General features: G+C 45.6%; 1 protein-coding gene across 1 annotated transcript in view; it reads right to left on the minus strand.

Annotated features, from left to right (window-relative positions):
• The window catches only part of LOC126436452 (protein scabrous), a 214,869-nt gene that overhangs the window by 38,436 nt on the left and 156,922 nt on the right, over positions 1 to 19,511 (minus strand). Inside the window, exons 3-4 of the mRNA XM_050090470.1 lie at positions 8,262 to 8,339; positions 3,515 to 3,904 (exon numbers count right to left, since the gene is read on the minus strand). Of these exons, the coding sequence (XP_049946427.1) occupies positions 3,515 to 3,904; positions 8,262 to 8,339 (468 nt within the window). The remainder of the gene's footprint in view (positions 1 to 3,514; positions 3,905 to 8,261; positions 8,340 to 19,511) is intronic.

A 19,511-nucleotide genomic window follows, 5' to 3' on the forward strand; every position in this document is an offset into this window, starting at 1 on the left:
AAAAATTACGCCGGCACTAAGTCCCTTATTCCTATCTTTCGCCACCCGGAATGGCCGAGCGGTTCTAGGCGCTTCAGTCTAGAACCGCTAGAACCGCGCGACCGCTGCGGTCGCAGGTTTGAATCCTGCCTCGGGCATGGATGTGTGTGATGTCCTTACGTTAGTTAGGTTTAATTAGTTCTAAGTTCTGGGGACTGATGACCTCAGTTGTTAAGTCCCATTGTGATCAGAGCCATTTGAACCATTGAACCTAATCTTTCGCCGACTAAAGTAATATCTGTTTTAAATTGAAACATTGAAGTTACTAACTAGCGTACACATCTGAAACAAAATGCGTTTTCACGAAGGGAAATAAACAATATCAAAATTTTTATTGATGTCCCAACAACTATATTCATAGCAATCCATTTGGAAGCCACATTCCTCCAGCTTCATGTATGTAATACGTGAATCGATGTGAAGCCGATCTCATGCACAAATGAGGCAGCATCCATCCGTCAACCACCAATAGAATTTCAACAATCTAGTTAAGTAGATTTTTAAGACAGGATTAAGTTCTCCGTACGTCTTTAAACGTTTTATCTGTTGCAGTATTGTCACTTGCTCCTGACGCTCGTTAGCTGCTTAGGAAGTAATTAGTTAAGTTTTCTTCGTGATATTAAGAGCCAGCTCGAGTACTGCTCGTATCTGTATTCCTAAATGGGGAAGCATATTAAATGATACATGAATAATAATGCCTTATTTGAAACACAACTCCTTGAAATTCTGAGAGGTTTCTGCTTGGGAAATCAGAAGTGAGGGCGCGAGCGTTCACAGAGGAATAAGTAGGACATTTGTGCCTCACTGCTCGCTCGTTTCGCACGCGCCGACCGGAGCCATTGCGGGACATTACACTGCAGGATGGCTGCATCTGCGCGACTGCCGCATGTTCCACACTAAAGGCGGACTGCCAATTTGCAGTAAAGGCGCCTCTAGGACTCTCGGACGACGTTCTGAAAATAGCTAATCTGCCGACCTCGCGTCGGAAAAGGCCACAAACAGAGGGGCTTGACAACTATCGTGAGCGAAATGTCCTTAACAACACTTCTGGACGAACAGTATTATCCAACGAAAACAACAACAAAATGCGTTTAACATGATAGCCACTTTGTAAAACGCCACGGAGCGTCATCAGCTCGAATCAACGTACGAGAAAGACTACATGTTGAGTTAAGGAAATAGCTGCACACCCGTCGCGTAAACTACACATATATTAGGATAAAAAAAAAAACTAACGAGTTAGTTGTTGACTAAACGGGTTAAAATTCCGTTAATGTAACAAGAAAAAAGGTAGTTGTCTGGAAACAGTTGTACCTGTATTAGAAATATTACTCTCAGGGTGTAACGTTGGATTTCCTTTGGCTTCAAAATGAAACAAGTATTAGAAATAAAAAGGCAACACAAACTCTAAACGTCAAGAATAGAAAACATTTAGCACAGCAATGCGATCTTCACTATCTTAGCTACACTGACGATGAATTTTAATACCAGATTGTGTAAAATCTGATTCGTGATAGTTCGACTGGTTGTACATGAACGAAGAGCGTACTTGATGCTAATCTATAGTTGCAATTGAGTATTTTAATCTACAGTAACGAGGCCACAATAGTTTCAAAAATAAATAAACAAAGGTAGTAGAGATTTTTTTATTGCTTATAGAAAGTTGCCCTTTTTAAGCAGAGTTTCAAACTTCTTCGAATGACAAATACCGTGATATATATCGCTCCTTGCATATGAAGGGAAACTATGCGCAAAAATATCTGGCAAATAATCAGGAGTACGACCACCGTTACATGACTTCCACATATCAATACCGGAGGCAGAGTATTTTTGCAGAAAATTTGACTCCAAGTATTAATAGACGCTTTATCACTGTACTCCACTTCCGAAGAACTTGCAAAGATATTGCTATGTGATGCAGCATGTACCAACAAACAATTCAGAAATCCGCCTGCGGGAGGTCTCCTTGCCAGTTACAGGCAAGTTTTCCCTTTAGTTATACGTTACGTTAATCTTTCTAACAGCTCTCTGAACATTTCCAGAGGCTTTTACCACAGAAAAATCGCCAAGTAGAAGTTATTTTATTTAGACTACCAGTTTCGGCATCTCTTCAGTGCCGTCTTCAAGCCACTGTGCACTCAATGATTAGACAAAGAGATGTTTCGATACTTGCATAACTGGAGGTATCAGTACCTGGATTCCGTGAATTCTAAAACGTTTATGAAGCGTTTACCTCGAAGACTTAACAACAACTAAGCACATCTGCAGACTTTGTCGGACTGCAGAAGTGCTCAGTTGCTGTCAAGCCCTCGAGGTAAAAGCTTCAAAAACGTTCTACAATTCACGGAGTCCAGATGTTGATGGGTCCAGTTATACAAGTATCGATATATCTGTGTGTCTAAACATGGAGTGCGCAGGGGTCTGAAGGTGGCATTAAAGAGATGCCAGACTCATTTTTTATGAATAAAATAATTTCTCCTCCCCTCCCCCCATGAACCATGGACCTTGCCGTTGCCTCAATGATACAGATAGCCGTACCGTAGGTGCAACCACAACGGAGGGGTATCTGTTGAGAGACCAGACAGACATGTGGTTCCTGAAGAGGGGCAGCAGCCTTTTCAGTAGTTGCAGGGGCATCAGTCTGGATGATTGACTGATCTGCCTTGTAACACTAACCAAAACGGCCTTGCTGTGCTGGTACTGTGAACGGCTGAAAGCAAGGGAAAACTACAGCCGCAATTTTTCCCGAGGGCATGCAGCTTTACTCGATAGAGTAGCATGGAGAGCTGCATCAAATCAGTCTCTGGACTGAAGACCACAACAACAACAACAACAACAACAACAACAAAACTTCTGAAAACATGAGGGTATTTGGCGATTTTTCTTTGGTAAATATTTAACAGGCCGCTATCCCGTGTCCATGATGGATATAGAGAGATACAAAGGCTTTTGTCCTTGTTCTCGGCAATGTAACATTTATATCAACATAATCTAAACTGAGCTGTACAAGACAGTCCCCGGTACTGATGCCCGCATCACTTACAAGTTTTTCGAGCAGTATCTACTAAAGTACCATATTTCAAATTGTGGTATCGATAGCAACGATGCCACGGCATAGGTTCATAAGTTGGCACTACGAGTCACCGACGACAGCGCACTCTAGCCGGAGCGGGAGAGCGCTACCAGCTCCGCTCCAGTTTCAGCCCATTTGATCAAGAGCAGACGGCCGGGATACTTCACTTCAGCTTTGCTCTACATACGACGGGTCTCAACATCGCACCTCATTGCAAGTTATGTAACCATATATTAAAATGTTTTTTGCACCAGTTAACCACTTTTACTTACGTGCAGTACCGACGTATTTTTCCTGCTCCTGCTCCTACCCACGCGCTGCCTTCCAGGCGGGATACAAATCAAATAGTGACAGGAGAATTGTAGCAGGCGAAAACTTGGTAGCCGCTGCCGCTGGACTCACCTGGTGCTCCCTGATGAGGGCGACGGAGGAGGCGAGCTGCGCGTGAGCCAGCTCAGCCTTGGAGATCTCGCGCTGGAGGTCGGGCAGCGCGTGGTCCACCTTGTCCTGCAGCGCCTCCACCGCCTCCAGCAGCTCCAGCAGCGAGCGCCGCAGCTGGTCGGCGGCGGCCGCGTGCGTCCTGGAGTCGTTGGCGCGGGCGCGCTCCAGGCGGCGCTCCAGCCCAGACACCCGCGACTTGAGCGCGCGCTGCGCTGCCTCCAGCGACGCCACCTGGTGGCGCAGGGCGCGCTGGTGGCGCGTCGCGTGCTCCTCCTTCTCCTTGCCGTAGGTGTGGCCGGCGGACGGCGCACGAGGCAGCACTTCGTTGTCGTTGGCGTCTTCGTGCTCGACCTGGAAAGGAGGGCGGAAGAATATTAGACGTCAAATGCGACGAAGAAAATAAATTGTTCAAATGGCTCTGAGCACTATGGGACTTAACTTCTGAAGTCATCAGTCCCCTAGAACTTGGGCTACTTAAACGTAACTAACCTAAGGACATCACACACATCCATGCCCGAGGCAGGATTCGAACCTGCGACCTTAGCGGTCGCGCGGCTCCAGACTGTAGCGCCTAGAACCGCTCGGCACTCGAAGACTTTAGAGGAAGAGCACCAGCTCGCGTGGAAGAAGACCATCGTAGAAGAGGCATCGCAGGGCACAATCCTATTCTGGATTCTCAGACAACAGTCTGAACCTCGCAACTTTAACGCAGAAGACGCAATGGGGGAGATAAATATCTATCTCGACGTGATAAATATTTGTCATGGACAAAAAAATCAACTTGATATGGGTAGCTGATGAGACAATATTAGTGAGCGAAAGTTTATCAGGGACTGTGCTGGTTCTTTAATGAATTAAATCGTGTGCTAGCTGACGACTGTAATATACAGAAAGAAAAGAGACGGAAAAGGAAGCTTCAGGAAATACGTAGTTGCGAGCATTGCACTCGGGAAAAGCGAATTCTGTAACAAGAAAAAGCTGTTCATATTTTTAAAAAAACTTTCGAACAAAAAAGAAAAATGAAAAGCTGTGAGTGGAGAATTCCTCTGCATGACTGCAAAACATGGACATTGGGCAAAATCGAAATGAAATGATTACAAACTTTTGCAATCACACATAACGGTAGACAGTTTAGGGTCAGATGAATTGATCGAATAAGCAATGAAGTGAAGGGGTCCTAAAAAAAGTTAAAGACAGAAAATTAATGAAACTCTATCATTTACCCCACTGTTTTTTTTGGTTTTTTTTTTTTTTTTAGATTTGATTCATGGTTCCAGTTATATGGCTGCTTCTGTGTATAGCGATTTTACGACTATGACGTGTGGAGCCTGAAGATGGCATCAATGTATTGCCGAAACCGGTAGCACATAAGAAGTTCATGAAATAAATTTCTACAATACATACGACTGTTGGTAAAGTATTGCATCAAGACTTACACGCCAGCCGTTGTCCCACGGTCCACAATGGATCAACAAAAATTAAAGAAGAAAATTAATGAAGACTGTAACTAAACCAACAGATAGATTTGTTTGCCACATATTACATACAGCATTGCCTTAAACTGTGGTGGAAAGAGTGGATGAAAGAAACAATCACAGAGGCAAGACTAAGTATGAATATCTCATTGACGATGTGGGATGGAGTAATTATTCAGGCATGAAAAGACTAACTGACGAGACACAGAAACGGATAACTGCATCAGAACAACCTCAGGGTTGATGAAATGAGAACAGTTTAGGATGGGACCTAATGTCATTCTGTCGAATAACGAAAAGGGACCACAAGGCTTATCGTTCCCATACGATAGACCCATCTTCGTCATCAGGCAAGTATCCACAAGACGAAACTCAAATAGTTCAGATTTTGTCGAAAACATTGGTATATGGCAGACAGTGCGTCCATCAGCCGGTCGTAGTGGCCGAGCGGTTGTAGGCGCTACAGTCTGGAACCACGCGACCGCTACGGTCAAGGGCATGTATGTGTGTGACGTCCTAGGTTAGTTAGGTTTAAGTAGTTATAAGTTCTAGGGGACTGATGACCAAAGAAGTTAAGACCCTTAGTGCTCAGAGCCATTTTTGAGTCAGCGTCTATTAGCAACTTTGTGCCATCATATCTCGCCGATCCCTCCATTCTCATCAGGTAACACATTTTGAGTTCCCTCTCTCTTTTCCAAAGCTAATCAACACTCGAGGACGTAGGTAAGCGAGCTGTATCCTTTCTCCCACTCGTCCAAGTCCCCCTGCACGATGACAGAGTCGAAGAGGACGAGGTAGTAGAAAGACAGAAGCTAGTGGTGGCCTAAAGTTCTGAATTTGTCTTCGAGGAGTGCCTGTATGATTCAAATGGAACAATACAGCCCGCAAGTGGCAGAACGGTCCGCCCCGAGGGCTGAGTTGTCATCGCAACGGAGTGTCACGCCAAGAGGCCCGGGTTCGATTCCCTGTTTGGGTCGGAGTTTTTTTCCGCTCAGGGTCTGGGTGTTCTGTTGTCCTAATCACCATCATCTCACCCCCATCGACACGCAAGTCGTCAAAGTGGCGTCAACTCAAAAGAGTTGCACCAGGCGACCGGCCTTCCAGACGGGAGGCCCTAGCCACATGACGTTTCATTTCATTTCAGCGGCAGAACGCTGTTCTAATTTAAAATACAGAGCGCTTCATGGGGCGTGTGGAAAATGAAATGTTATTACGCAGGAATTAGAGTGGAAACAGTTATCAGAATTCGATTGATAGAATTAATCGTAGAACAACGTTATGTGATTTCACAATCGAGATAGCGGGAGGAACTAAAAATGTAAGGCTTTTTGTATGCACAAGAATGTTGTGGATATCTGGTGCTGCAAACGTGCTCACCTCGTGAAACTGATGCGGGACAAAAAGAAATCAAACACCACATCAATCAACTCCGATGCCTTCATAACTCCCAGAAAAAACTTTCAGTATCAGTAACTTTCAGTCTCACCATAAAATATTTGCTTGGGATACAGTCAGTTGTAAGTAGGCTGTTTAGGTTTTTTATTGGTAACGCCACCTCTGTATGAAAATCACTGGCTGTGCTGCTGTGGCTGCTTTCCATTGTTGTAATACTCGCCATTGTAGTGTTAGGCAGCTGGCTGTGAACAGCGCGTAGCGTTGCGCAGTTGGAGGTGAGCCGCCAGCAGTGGTGGATGTGGGGAGAGAGATGGCGGAGATTTGTAATTTGTCATGAACTGCTACATTTATATATGATGATATCAAGGTAAATACACTGTTTGTTCTCTATTAATATCTTTCATTTGCTAACTATCCCTATCAGTAGTTAGTGCCTTCCATAGTTTGAATCTTTTATTTAGCTGGCAGTAGTGGCGCTCGCTGTATTGCAGTAGCTTGAGCAGCGAAGATTTTTGTGAGGTAAGTGATTTGTGAAAGGTATAGTTTAATGTTAGTCAGGGCCATTCTTTTGTAGGGAATTTTGAAAGTCAGATTGCGTTGCGCTAACAAAATATTGTGTGTCAGGTTAAGCACAGTCCTGTATAAATTGTTCAAAGGGGACGTTTCACAGTTACTGAGTTACGAGAAGTCAAAGACAGGTTTGCGTTTCTTACTATCTTATTAGTAGGCCTATATGCTTACTGAGATATTTAAATGCCTGAAGCTGTACTTCATTCTGTTCAAGGCAAATCAAGCAGGGTACGTTAAAAAGTAAGCGAATGTACCATGAAATCAATGATTTGGTTGTAGGAGTAGTTAGTTACTTTATGAGTTTGAATAGATTCAGTCGATGAACAACCCCTACTACCTCTTGCTTTCATAGTTCTCTATCCCTCAGCTATTACGTTTAAGTTAATGTAGTAGTAATGTTTTAATCGGGCACTGAAAACCGATGTCATCAACATATAATTCTAAAGATGATATCCAAGTAAAGTCAGTGTTCTGAAAATACTGTAAATGGCTCTAAAACCATCAGAAGTAACAGATCCAAGTAAAACAAAGGGCTGTGCAAACGTTTATGTGTATTTCAGATCAATAATGAATTGCGTTGCGAAGTTCAGACTGATGGCCTCTCGTATTATGCGTGGAACGTATCAGTCCGGCTTGACTAACAAATTTAGTGCAGGGTTATCTCGCGCATGGGAGCTGTTAATAATCAACTGTCAGCTTAAAAAAATGCAAACAACATTATTTTTCTTTCACTTATTGTCGCTACAATTGCGGTTGGAGCCATTTCGCTCTCGGAACAGAACGATCAGCAAATTGTCAGCGCTAACCCTCCTCGCTTAGCTCTGTGAAACTAATGTGCCTCTGTGGTCCATAAATTTCACTACAGCGACATTTATGATGAACTGGGACCTGACTAATGTTATAAATTACTCGCTAAATACAATTACCAAATGAAATTGCTCCGGGGGAAGAATAAATCTTTGTCCTGTGGGGAATGCAGATATATCAGGTACAAACCAAATTGGCACTGTTCAGTGTCACAGGCAATCTATGCGGGCAACTGGTTTACACTTGAGACGCGTACTGGCTACATGTAACATCGTAACATCGTACACGGGAAGAAATAAAGCAGTTTTTGGAGCGGCAATCGATCAGCCTGTTGGTACACTCGCTTGATTTACGGGGGCGGATACCACCATCAGCTAATGCGGCCGTACGTCTCAAATGGGCGAGGGGGAAGGGGGAGGGAGAAGGGGAAGGAGTGCAGTGCGAAAGCTGAGTGCACTCACCTTCGTTGTGTGCCTCGACACGTGCGTCTTCTTCAGAGTCTTGATTGTCGCACTCCAGTCCGCTTGCGCCAACAGCAGCTGCAACACACGAAACATCGCAGCTATAACACCATTTATTTCATCTCATATAGGTGAACAAAGCGGCGTCAACTTTTCAAAACAGGAGGAAAAAAATTGAATATAGGGAGAAAAGTAACATTTTATGATTTGAAATTGTTATCAGACTTGTTCATAATTTTTTATTAAAAATTAAAAATCATTTGTCAGTGCTAACCGGCTTCGATTATATCTAGACCATCATCAGAACACGTCTCATGCGGTGGTGAGCAGAGACGACAAGCAGAACACTGACAGGTGTCGGAAGGCACCTCCGGCAACTGTCGGTCGTCTCTGCTCACCTCCAAATGAGACGTGGTCTGTTGGTGATGTAGATACAATCGAAACAGGTTACCACTGGCACGTGCTTTTCAATTTTTAATAAAACGATCTGCAATCAAGACAAATTACTATTTCAAATTACCTATTAGCTCGCTGCTTCTTTCAATAATGTTTCCAAAAATTAGTAACTAATATTTCCTTTTGGAGTCTCATACTTGTAGTCTCAGCGGCTTTAGTGGAATCACTAGGTAGCCACTATGACCACTGAGCTTAGGAATTTACTGGGACTTTGCGTGACTGTCTCATCACATCATATTATTCCTGCTACGTTAGTGCCACATTTCATGAACTTGAATTTAGGTGAAAGAATTGTAAATAGTTGTCAGTCAGACGTAGCGTAGTGGTAAGACACTGGACTCGCTTTCGGGAGTGTAACACTTCAAATTCCCTTCCAGACACCCAGATTTAGGACTCCATTTATGTATGTCAATTCAGGCAAATGCAGTGATGGTTCCTTTGGAAGGGAAACGACCAATTTTCTTCCTCGCCCTTCCTTCAACCCAGCTTGCACTGAGGCCCTGTACTTCACGGGACGTTAAACACGATTTTTGATTGGCTTTCGGGCCATGTTCTTTCGGTCATCTTAATAGGAATGTCAGTTATGATGATACGAACGTATCACCCACTCGCCGAACGAAGAAAATCTCCGACTCGTCCAGGAAACGAATCCGGATCCCTTCGCTCAGCATTCTGCCACGCTGACCGCGCAGCTACCGAGGCGAGTATTAAACCGTAATTCTCCTTCAGCATCTATATACATTTTCCTCACGACACTTTGAGTGCACACTCACCACGCCAGCTTGTCAATGCTTTCTCCCTCTTTTACGCCAATGGCTTAGTCTGTTATTTCGTTACCACTTCTAAATTAAAATTTCCTTTGAGTATAGTGAAACAAAAAAAAGATTTTTGTTAAAGCTATGCAAAAACTAAATGCATTTACAACTAAATCTAAATTTAACCCTTACAAGCACAGTACCGTAGCAAAAATTGTTAATTTCACGCTGTTAAAGTTCACTATATTTTCAGATACGGTTTACAAAAAACATCAATTTTACATTTTTTAAGTAGAAGACAAGTGACTTTCAATATTTAAGGTCGATTTTTGACAAAAGCTCGTGCGATGAGCTTCCGCTATAGCGTAGGTGGCTTTTGTAGGAGGCTGTTTCCCATCTCGATAGACCACACATGTCCTGTATCGATTTGTTCGGTTTGACTTGAACCACACCACAGTATTACGTTGTAAACAGGTACCGTGTATAGCCTGTATACATCGATACGCGCCCTGATTTCTTAGCTTATTCCCACAATCCCTAGACAACATGTTCGATGATGGGTGATTAATGTCACACACCCGTTTCCGAAAACAGGTTCTCTTCTTTTATCCAACACGATTTCTCGAGAACCAAATCGACTGTGGTTCAAGGATACTCATGTAACTTCCCTGGGTATTTCTCTTACATTCAAATTTGACTATACAGACCTGATGTGATCCTAGCAGTTCAAATGGTTCAAATGGCTCTGAGCACTATGGGACTTAACTTTTGAGGTCATCAGTCCCCTAGAACTTAGAACTACTTAAACCTAACTAATCTAAGGACATCACACACATCCGTGCCCGAGGCAGGATTCGATCTGCGACCGTAGCGATCCCGCGGTTCCAGACTGTTGCGCCTAGAACCGCTCGAATCCTAGCAGTGCGCGTGTAAATTTATTCGATGTGTATCGCCATGTGTCCTCAATAACGACTCGAAACATTGGAACAAACGGTTTGTACTGATCTTCTCTCTTTTCCTACCTTTTATATAAAATTGTCTTCGATGTACGGCTGTTAATTTATAGAGTAGTTTTGTCAAAGCGAACCGTTAAATTTGTTTAGTGTGGGTTGCGGACCACCAAAGAAGTTTTTTTTTTGTCGTCGATGTTAGCTTTCGGCGTATGCGGGAGCTAAGATGCGCACAACAGGATTACTCAGAACCGATCTGCTTTAAAATTAACGAGTACAGGAATACCCCAATATCAACTAACTGGTGATGCCAATCTTCAGCTGGTAATCGAGACCAGTAATGCGCGCTACTCCATCGTGAAATAGACAGTGAAATTGCTGCTGGTAGTAGCTTTTCCCAGTATTCAAACTGTGTGTAACTAAATTTATAGCCCACAAGAAGCGATTTCTCAACGAGGCGCCTATAGTAGTTACAGGGCAGGCACAGTTCGAGACTTCCGGTCTCTCCTCGTTCGAGCCTGTTCAAGGGCGCTGTTGGCCGTTCGCCTTTGGCTACGGACGCACTGGCGCGTGGAGGCGGGCCTGCTTGGGGCGCACGGCTGGCTGGCGTATGGTACTGCGCCGCAGGCCACGGTAGGGCGTAATTACGCGCGTATCGCGCCGCGGACGCTGACCGCGCGTAATTAATAACACGGCCTCAGCTCTGCAAGCTGCGTTGGCAGCGGACGCTTTAATTAGGCATGCCGGCAGGGAGGCGGCTGGAGAGGGAGGGCCAGGGGGCGTCAGAGCGTCTGGATCACTGTGGTGCGGGGTGGCGAGGGCGGGAACTGTACGGAACAAAAGCTTCCCCACTTACCGCGAACCTCCGTCGCTCACCCTTTTCTGTACTTGTCCTTAGTCACTGACAACCACGCACTTGCACATGAAACCGACCATTCGTAGCAACATACACTATCTGATTAGAAGTGCCCTGACACCTGTTAGTGCACTGTGATATGTATGTGTAAACTCTTTGCCTCTGTGACGGATTGAACCCTGCTGGGCCGGCCTGAGTGGCTGAGCGGATCTAGGCGCTACAGTCTGGAACCGCGTGACCGTTACGGTCGCAGGTTCGAATCCTGCCTCGGCCATGAGTGTGTATGATGTCCTTAGGTTAGTTAGGTTTAAGTAGTTCTACGTTCTAGGGGATTGATAACCTCAGATGGCCGGCCAGAGTGGCCGAGTGATTCTAGGCGCTACAGTCTGGAACCGCGCGACCGCTCCGGTCGCAGGTTCGAATCCTACTTCGGTCATGGATGTTTGTGATGTCCTTAGGTTAGTTAGGTTTAATTAGTTCTAAGTTCTAGGGGACTGATGACCTCAGATGTTAAGTCCCATAGTGCTCAGAGCCATTTGAACCATTTTGAACCTCAGATGTTAAATCCCATAGTGCTCATGGCCATTTGAACCATTTTTGAAACCTTCTGGGGACACTTTCAATGAATTTTCAGAATGTCTGCCGAGGAATGGCCACCAATTCTTCCTCGGGAGAAGAAAGCAGAGACGCTGCGTTTTGGAACGAGGTCGACGGGCTAACTCATCCTAAAAGTGCTCCATTGGTTTGAGGTCGGGGCTCTGGGCACGCCAGATCTTTTCATATCAGGAACGTTATTATTCACAAACTGTTGCCCACAATAGGGTGCTTTATCACACGATGCAGTGTCACGCTGATACAGACAACCATCGTCTCCGATGATGACGACGACGACGATGATGATGATGATGATGATGATTGGTTTGTGAGGCGCTCAACTGCGCCTGTACAAAGTCCCAATTTTTACACTGTCCATTTCTTTCCCAATCCAATCTAGTCACTGCACAAATGATGATGATGAAATGATGAGGACAACACAAACACCCAGACCCCAGGTACAGAAAAATCCCCAACCAGGCCGGGAATCGAACCTGGGACCCCGAGATCCAGAGGCAGCAACGCTAGGCACTGGACCACCTGCTGTGGACATCATCGTCTCCGAACTGTTATGCTGTGCGTATTGTACAACGCTGTAAAATGTTATCATATTCCGGCCGCTGTGGCCCAGTGGTTCTAGGCACTTCAGTCCGGAACCGCGTTGCTGCTACGGTTCGAATCGTGCCTCGGGCATGGATGTGTCTGATGTCCTTAGGTTAGTAAAGTTTAAGTAGTTCTAAGTTTAGGGGACTGATGACCCCAGACCTTAAGTCCAATACTGATTAGAGCCATTTTTTGTGATCATATCTTCCGTATTTAGCATTTTCTCAAGCGCAGTAAGCGATAAACACTCTTACTACGAGGATCGTCGCTCTCCGTACTTCACTGTTGGGACTGTACATGATGGCAAATAACATTCTACAGACATTCGCTACACCCAAATTTTTCCACTGGAGTGCAACAGGATGTAGCGTGATTAACCACCCCAAACTGCATTTTTCAAGTCATCCGCCGTCCAGTGGCGTCAGTCCTACCACCAACCCAGGCGACGGGTGGCTGATAACTAAGTTCAAAAATTTTGCTGTATTGTTTGGACAACAGTTATAGGTGTTTGAGCGTAACTGACAGCCCCCTTTTAGCCCCTTCCCACAATTCCAACCACCTGTTCTGTCCTGCGGGATTAGCAGACCGGTTCAGGGCTGCTCAACCACTGCTCCATTCCTTTCAATTACCTACACACAGACACTGTGCTGGCAAAACCTTCGAAGTCACGACTGATTTTCTCCGCTGATCTTATTTTATTTGTTATAGCCACCCTCCGCAGTTCTCGACGGTCCCTGTTCGTTGGTCTGTTTGATCTTGGTTTGCTTGTGGTTGTTCCCTCGAGTTTCCACTTCAGAATCGTATTACCAACAGCCGAGTTGGAATTTTCGAAGAGCTGAAATGTGTCTGAAGGATTCATTACTTAGCTGTCATCCAATAACTAGGCCTGACTGACCTATCCTGCTGTTACTGTTCCCCTACTAAGAAACAACGTTGCCCGCTTCCTTTCATACTGGTGCGCCGGTCTTCCGTGACATCTAGTGGTCAGTCTCGTATTACACAGAGATGTCCTGTTACTTTTGATCAGATAGTGGATTATCCGATTGGTATTTTTCACTTTGGGAGCTGATTTACATTATATCGAGAACGATGTAACGAGACGCAGCGGCGGGGGCGTATTCACTACTCACTGAGAGCGCAGCTGAATGGCGAGCAGTGCAAGTCTCTGGAAGCATGGGCATCAAGAGAAGTTGTTTAGCGCCATTTCGCGCATATGAAGCTTCCCTGAACGCGTGTTGATGTCTTACAAACCGGCATCTGCACTGTATTATAAAACAGCTTTTTGTAGTGCTATACTTGATATGGTTATCTATTTCAGAACTTTTTCTGTACCACTCTCGTTGTGATGCCTTCTCAGAACTATCGACCATTATTCCATTCTCCGCGCCAATCAAAAAGCGATTTCACAAACTAAACGGGAGGGGGCAGGTACAGGTGATACCTACACCTCGATCAAAACAACCAAGTGATTGGCAGTCGAGCATGGGAAGGGGCTACGTTGACTCACGTTTGTTGAGCACTGCAATGCTGTTCCTTAACATGCAGTATGGAGTTTGGTTAGTGGGGTGGTAAAGGACTCATCACTTTTCTGCGTACATTCGTAACGAGCCAACGACATTCTGTCGAATGAAGTAAGCACGCCGCATAGAGAAACTACACAAACAACGAAATAGAATCAGAATTATTACATTACTGGTCGCAAGGGCCGTCTGCAACTGACTGTGGCAGCTGGTGCCTGAGGTAACAGAGCGATGTGACAACGCTGTAAAGGCGTGACCTAGCTCATTCTCCCACAGGCTGTATCTATGGTACCTGTGCTATAAACAACTACCTCTCATTTACTTTGTTGCTCTAATCCATGTATACTGCTGTCTTTCTCAACAATCTAGAGAAAAAAGGAACAGCTATGCTTCTTATCTGTATGGATCTATGTCTTAGAGCAGTTGGACTTTCCACTGAAGTGCTTCCTACCACCCCTTTTGATGAGAACTACAGCCTCTCTGAAACATCTTACTTCTTACCGATTTGCGACTACTGTGGTAATAACGCATTGGACTTTTAGACACAGGTAAGTATGAGAGACTAATGAAAAGTGATATCTAGAAATGCCATCCTATTAGAACATAGGTCAAATCGCGTCTAGCTGACCTCCTTCACCTACATCTACATGGATACTCTGCAAATCACATTTAAGTGCCCGGCAGAGGGTTCATCGAACCACATTTTTTCTCAAGCTATCGATCTACGCATTATGCTTTCGTAAATTAGCCTCTCCTTGCTCAGTCCTTATCCAAAAGGCTCGTAGTTTTCTCTAATTGTTCGTTGTTGTTATTTGGCCCGCATGGCATATGTCAGCAGATATAGTATACTGCTACAGGGTACAACACAATTCGTTACCGATGCTGTCAACGTATTGTTCTTCGTTTTGAGGGTGTAAACAGGTACAGAACGTGTCACAACAGAAACTTACACTTTTTTGCCTCCAAACCGCAGAAGGAGGATTAAATAAAATAATTACCGGTACGGATTCGCTTTCATAAGAATCCTAGATTCCATAATCATTTTTGAGGCTTGATTGTGTGATTTCAAGTAAGTTGCTACATTTATATTTGTGATGTTTATTATTGGTGTTAAATACGATCGAGACTTGACCACAACAGATGTTAGCCGAGGGTGGTAATCTTAGGTGAAAAGATGGAAGAGTTTACACGGCCTTGTTATTCGGCACCAGAACGTGCTGCACTGGAAACATACAATTACAGGCGAAAGCTGGCGGCACCCTCTAATTGCGAGGTCAGTAATTGGAGATGATAGGTTGTCTAGAGAAGAGACAGCTTAAATGCTTTCGGGGCGCCTCGCCGGAGGTCCCCTACGCCCGACCGGCTCAAGGACACACTGAGTTGCGGCGGCGGCCACGGGTTAGGGTACTTCCCTCGCTCGGTTGGCCGGCGCTGCGGAACTTGGCACCGAACTTCCGGACACGCCGCCACGGCAGGCGGCAGGCGGAAGGCCGTGTCAGCGGCGCAAGTATATACATACATACATACGTAAGCGGCCGGCGTGGCTCCCTAGCGTGTCCTGTCGTCGTCTTCCCAGACCTAAGTGGGAGGGGAGAGGAGGGAAGGTGTGAGTTACCATTCTGTGAGCTCCATCACGGAGTCCCATTTGTGCTTGCGTCGTATATCGACCTCTACTAGCCTATTTATCGTTCAAATGCTTCTGGGTTTTACTGCGTCACCTATCACAGTCTACGCCTTGAGGGAGGTTTCTGCAGCACGGCCAGAACCTCGGGTATAGCAGTACTTTACAAGATGACGGGGCAGTACGCACAGAAGGATTTTAATGACATTGACACCAGCTCCGGCAGCCTACGTATTTATAACAAATCGACGTGTGTCAGAACATCTGGTTCTGTTGATATTGGCCGATGTGTAAGATTATTGACTGAGTTTCGTCCGCGCCCTTGTGGGTTATTTTCAGACACACCAGCGTAGGAAGTTGAAGACGTCCCGTATTTATAGGGGCACTGCAACGCGCCATGTGATGCTGAATGGATGTGACTGCTTCCGACAAGTGGTATCATGATTGTGTCGTTACATTTCTTCCTTTGAGCAGAGCCGCCAGTCACATTGAATTTGAACTTCCTCTCCCCTTCCGTTCAAATTACTGTGTTGTTTACAAACTTCCGTAGAGGCACGGACGACACTTTAGTGATTAGTTCTATGCTTCTACCACGATCTCTCAGCGTGGAAGTTTTTACAGCGGTGAATGTCGACATCAAATTATTACAATATCTCCAAGTCAGGATTGCACGGGTAAACACGCTATGCATTGCAGTGATGGAAGGTCTCGTGTGTACACAGAAGCAAAAAAAATCAAACGCATGTTGCCACAAACTTGTTCCGCCAGAATGCCACAGAAATGCCGAACGAACTGAAGTGACATTCACTCTGAGAAAGCCTAATTACAAATGGTCAAGTTCTCTGTTGAGGAGGAATCTGGTAATATCATTTAGTGGTACTCTGCAGAACATCGATAGAGGACGATTAGGCTAATCAGGAGTAACACTTACAGGCCTAACGTGACATATAAGCAGTCAGTATTGCCCCTGGCTAAATGTGGTTCGACGGAGGAGACGTCTTATGATGAAAAATGATATTCCACATCAACCCGAAGACCGATCTGAATAGTATAGCACTCTATTACACTACGTAATAATGACCGTATGGAATTATTGGCTAGGAGACCCCGCTTGTTGTTATTCGGCTACCTGGTGCAAGTCGGTGTATTTGAAGCCACTTCGGTGACTTGTGTGACGACGGAGATGAAATGAAATGGTTAGCACAACATAAAAACCCAACGAAGCATGTCTCCAAGTCCGGCCGGGAATCGATTCCGAACCCCGCGATCTTCAATTAGCGATGTTGACTACTAGGCCACGAAGTTCGGACGCAGAAGGGCTGGTGCTTTATTTGGACAGAGGAGGAAACTGAAAACGTAATAAAGTCGGCCGATATAGTTTCGAACACAGAGTCGGCATTATCACCCGTGACGGAAGCAGCAAAAAGAGAATCAATATAGTGCGGACTAATGGCGAAGGTGGTTGTACGGATACCGCTAGCGAAGCGTTGAGAGCAGCCAGGGTGGGATATACTGTACGTACTCTAAATGGGCACATCATTCAGTGGCGAGAATAGACGTGTACCGTGTGGCTACTTGTAAGGAAACTGGAATGTCCAGTGTTACTGACTCCTCTCCCTTATACTCGCGGGTACACACGATGGAGGTGCCACAGAGATGGCAACAAGATCGCTTCGCCGAATAATGTATCTACCATAGTAAACAAATGCGTAGTAACCTTTACAGATGCAGGACAGAGAAACAGACTGTCGATTCACCAGTACACAGAACACTACTATTCTCTGTACTGGTGTTTTGTAGTAGCTAGCATTTTACGGTATCAGTACAGATGTTTCGCTCCGAAGCGGAGTGTGCAGGTAAGAAGACAGGTGGTGGGGCTATGCAAAGTTGCAAGAAGCAGTGTACTGTGTGAAGATCCAGCCAGTAGTGCCACTCTGGCGCGTCGGTCTGCAGCGTAACTTTCAGGATGTGTATAGTATATCTAGCGTCGATTGTTATGTTAGTTCAAGTACGCTGAACGTACTTAGCCACTGCAGTTTTCATTATGGGTTATGTAAAGAAAACATGACAAGAATAGCGTTACGAAGCGTCAGCGGTTGTTTTCCGAGCACATAAGTTGTTCTAGTAGCAGAGACAGAGCCCCACCGTGGTGCTTGCCCAACGTTCCTAATTAACTGGGTGAAGAACGAAGGCAGCGTGAAGCGTGGGACAGACACAGAAAGCAGCATGCTGTCGACGCCGCAAAGTAATCTTCGTACACCTCTGAGAATAACACATGACACACCCAGCTACTTGCTTGCGCACCGCTGTAGACATGGTCTTTAGGGAGACAGTCCACCCTGTCAGTTTTAGGGTGATTTACATTTTAACTCCTGATCCGATGGAAAGTACCGTTATGCCACGCACCTTGTGACTAGCGGAGTTGATGTACGTACAGAAAGCATGCGACGGTAGGTAGCTTCTCTCTTTGTGGTGCCGCGTGGCTGAGCGGATCGCGCGGCCTGAATAAGAGGCGAGAAGGATAAGGTGCGGCTGGTGGCTGGCAGGGAATTCTTCGCTTTGTGGCGGCACGGGCCGCGGGCTTTGTGGCTGCGGGCTTTGTGCGGCCGTGTGGGAAGCGCAGCCAGGCCCGTTCCCTTGAGCCGCGCCTGGCCTAGCCTGCGGTCCTCCGGGTTCCCACAGCACACACCACACCACACCACAGCGCGACGGTCGCCAGCCCTCCGGTCGACCAAGGAACGCGTTACCAGCTGCCTGCAGCTCCTCAGGTGCAGTCCGTGCTCCTTATCAGGAAAAACTTATATAAGTGTTTTAGAAAGGGTGAATCCCGACTCCACCAAAATTTTGGAGGTTATTCTGGGATATTTTCTACACTGTGTATGTCCATTTTTTCAGAGATGCTTGCGGAACTCGGCTGTTCGATACAGGATATCAAGTCAAACACCTTTCAGCCGTCTAGCCTCCAAACATATTTTATTTGGCTTCCAGTTTCGGCGATTTACTACGCCATCTTCAGGCCCCTGAGCGACGTGTAGAAAGATTCCACCTCGGTTTCTATCAGAAGAGGGCCAGCAATACTAGTATGAGTAGATTTCTGCTTGCTATAGCAAGCCCCCGTTTTGAACAGAGTGAGGTGGAATTTTCCTATACGTCGGTCAGGGGCCTGAAGATGGCGTAGTTAATCGCCGAAACTGGTAGCCAAATGAAATAAGTTTAGAGACTAGACGGGTGAAAGGTGTTTAATTTGACATTTTCTATACTGTCTGATCAAAAGTATTTCGACATCTATTAGTGGAAATTAGTTAGGTTATGTCCACCCATCGTGTGGCCGAGCGGTTCTAAGCGCTTCAGTCTGGAACCGCGCGACCACTACGGTCGCAGGTTCGAATCCTGCCTCGGGCATGGATGTGTGTGACGTCCTGAGGTTAGTTAGGTTTAAGTAGTTCTAAGTTCTAGGGGACTGATGACCTCCGCTGTTAAGTCCCATAGTGCTCAGAGCCATTTGAACCATGTCCACCCATCGCCTTTGTGACGGCTTAAAGTCTGCTGGAAACACTTCCTATTAAGTGCCTGACTGTCTGAAGAGGAATGGCATCTCATTCGTCCACAGGAGCCGGTACCAGAGAAGACAGCGACGTTAGACGCTGGGTCTGGAGCGAAATTGACGTTCTAACTCATCCCAAAGATGTTCCATTGGGTTCAGGTCGGAACTCTGCGTAGGTTAATCCCTTTCGGGAATGTTACAGTCCACAAACCACTGCCCCACACTTGTTACTTTATGACGGAGTCCACTGTTATGCTCATACGAACAGTCATCGTCTACAAATTTTCCGTCTACCGTACGCAGCACACAACACTGTACAAATATGTTCATATCGTTCCTCATCTAGTGTTT

The sequence above is a fragment of the Schistocerca serialis genome, chromosome 1 (genome assembly GCF_023864345.2).
Source record: "Schistocerca serialis cubense isolate TAMUIC-IGC-003099 chromosome 1, iqSchSeri2.2, whole genome shotgun sequence".
Taxonomy (NCBI): Eukaryota; Metazoa; Arthropoda; class Insecta; order Orthoptera; family Acrididae; genus Schistocerca; species Schistocerca serialis.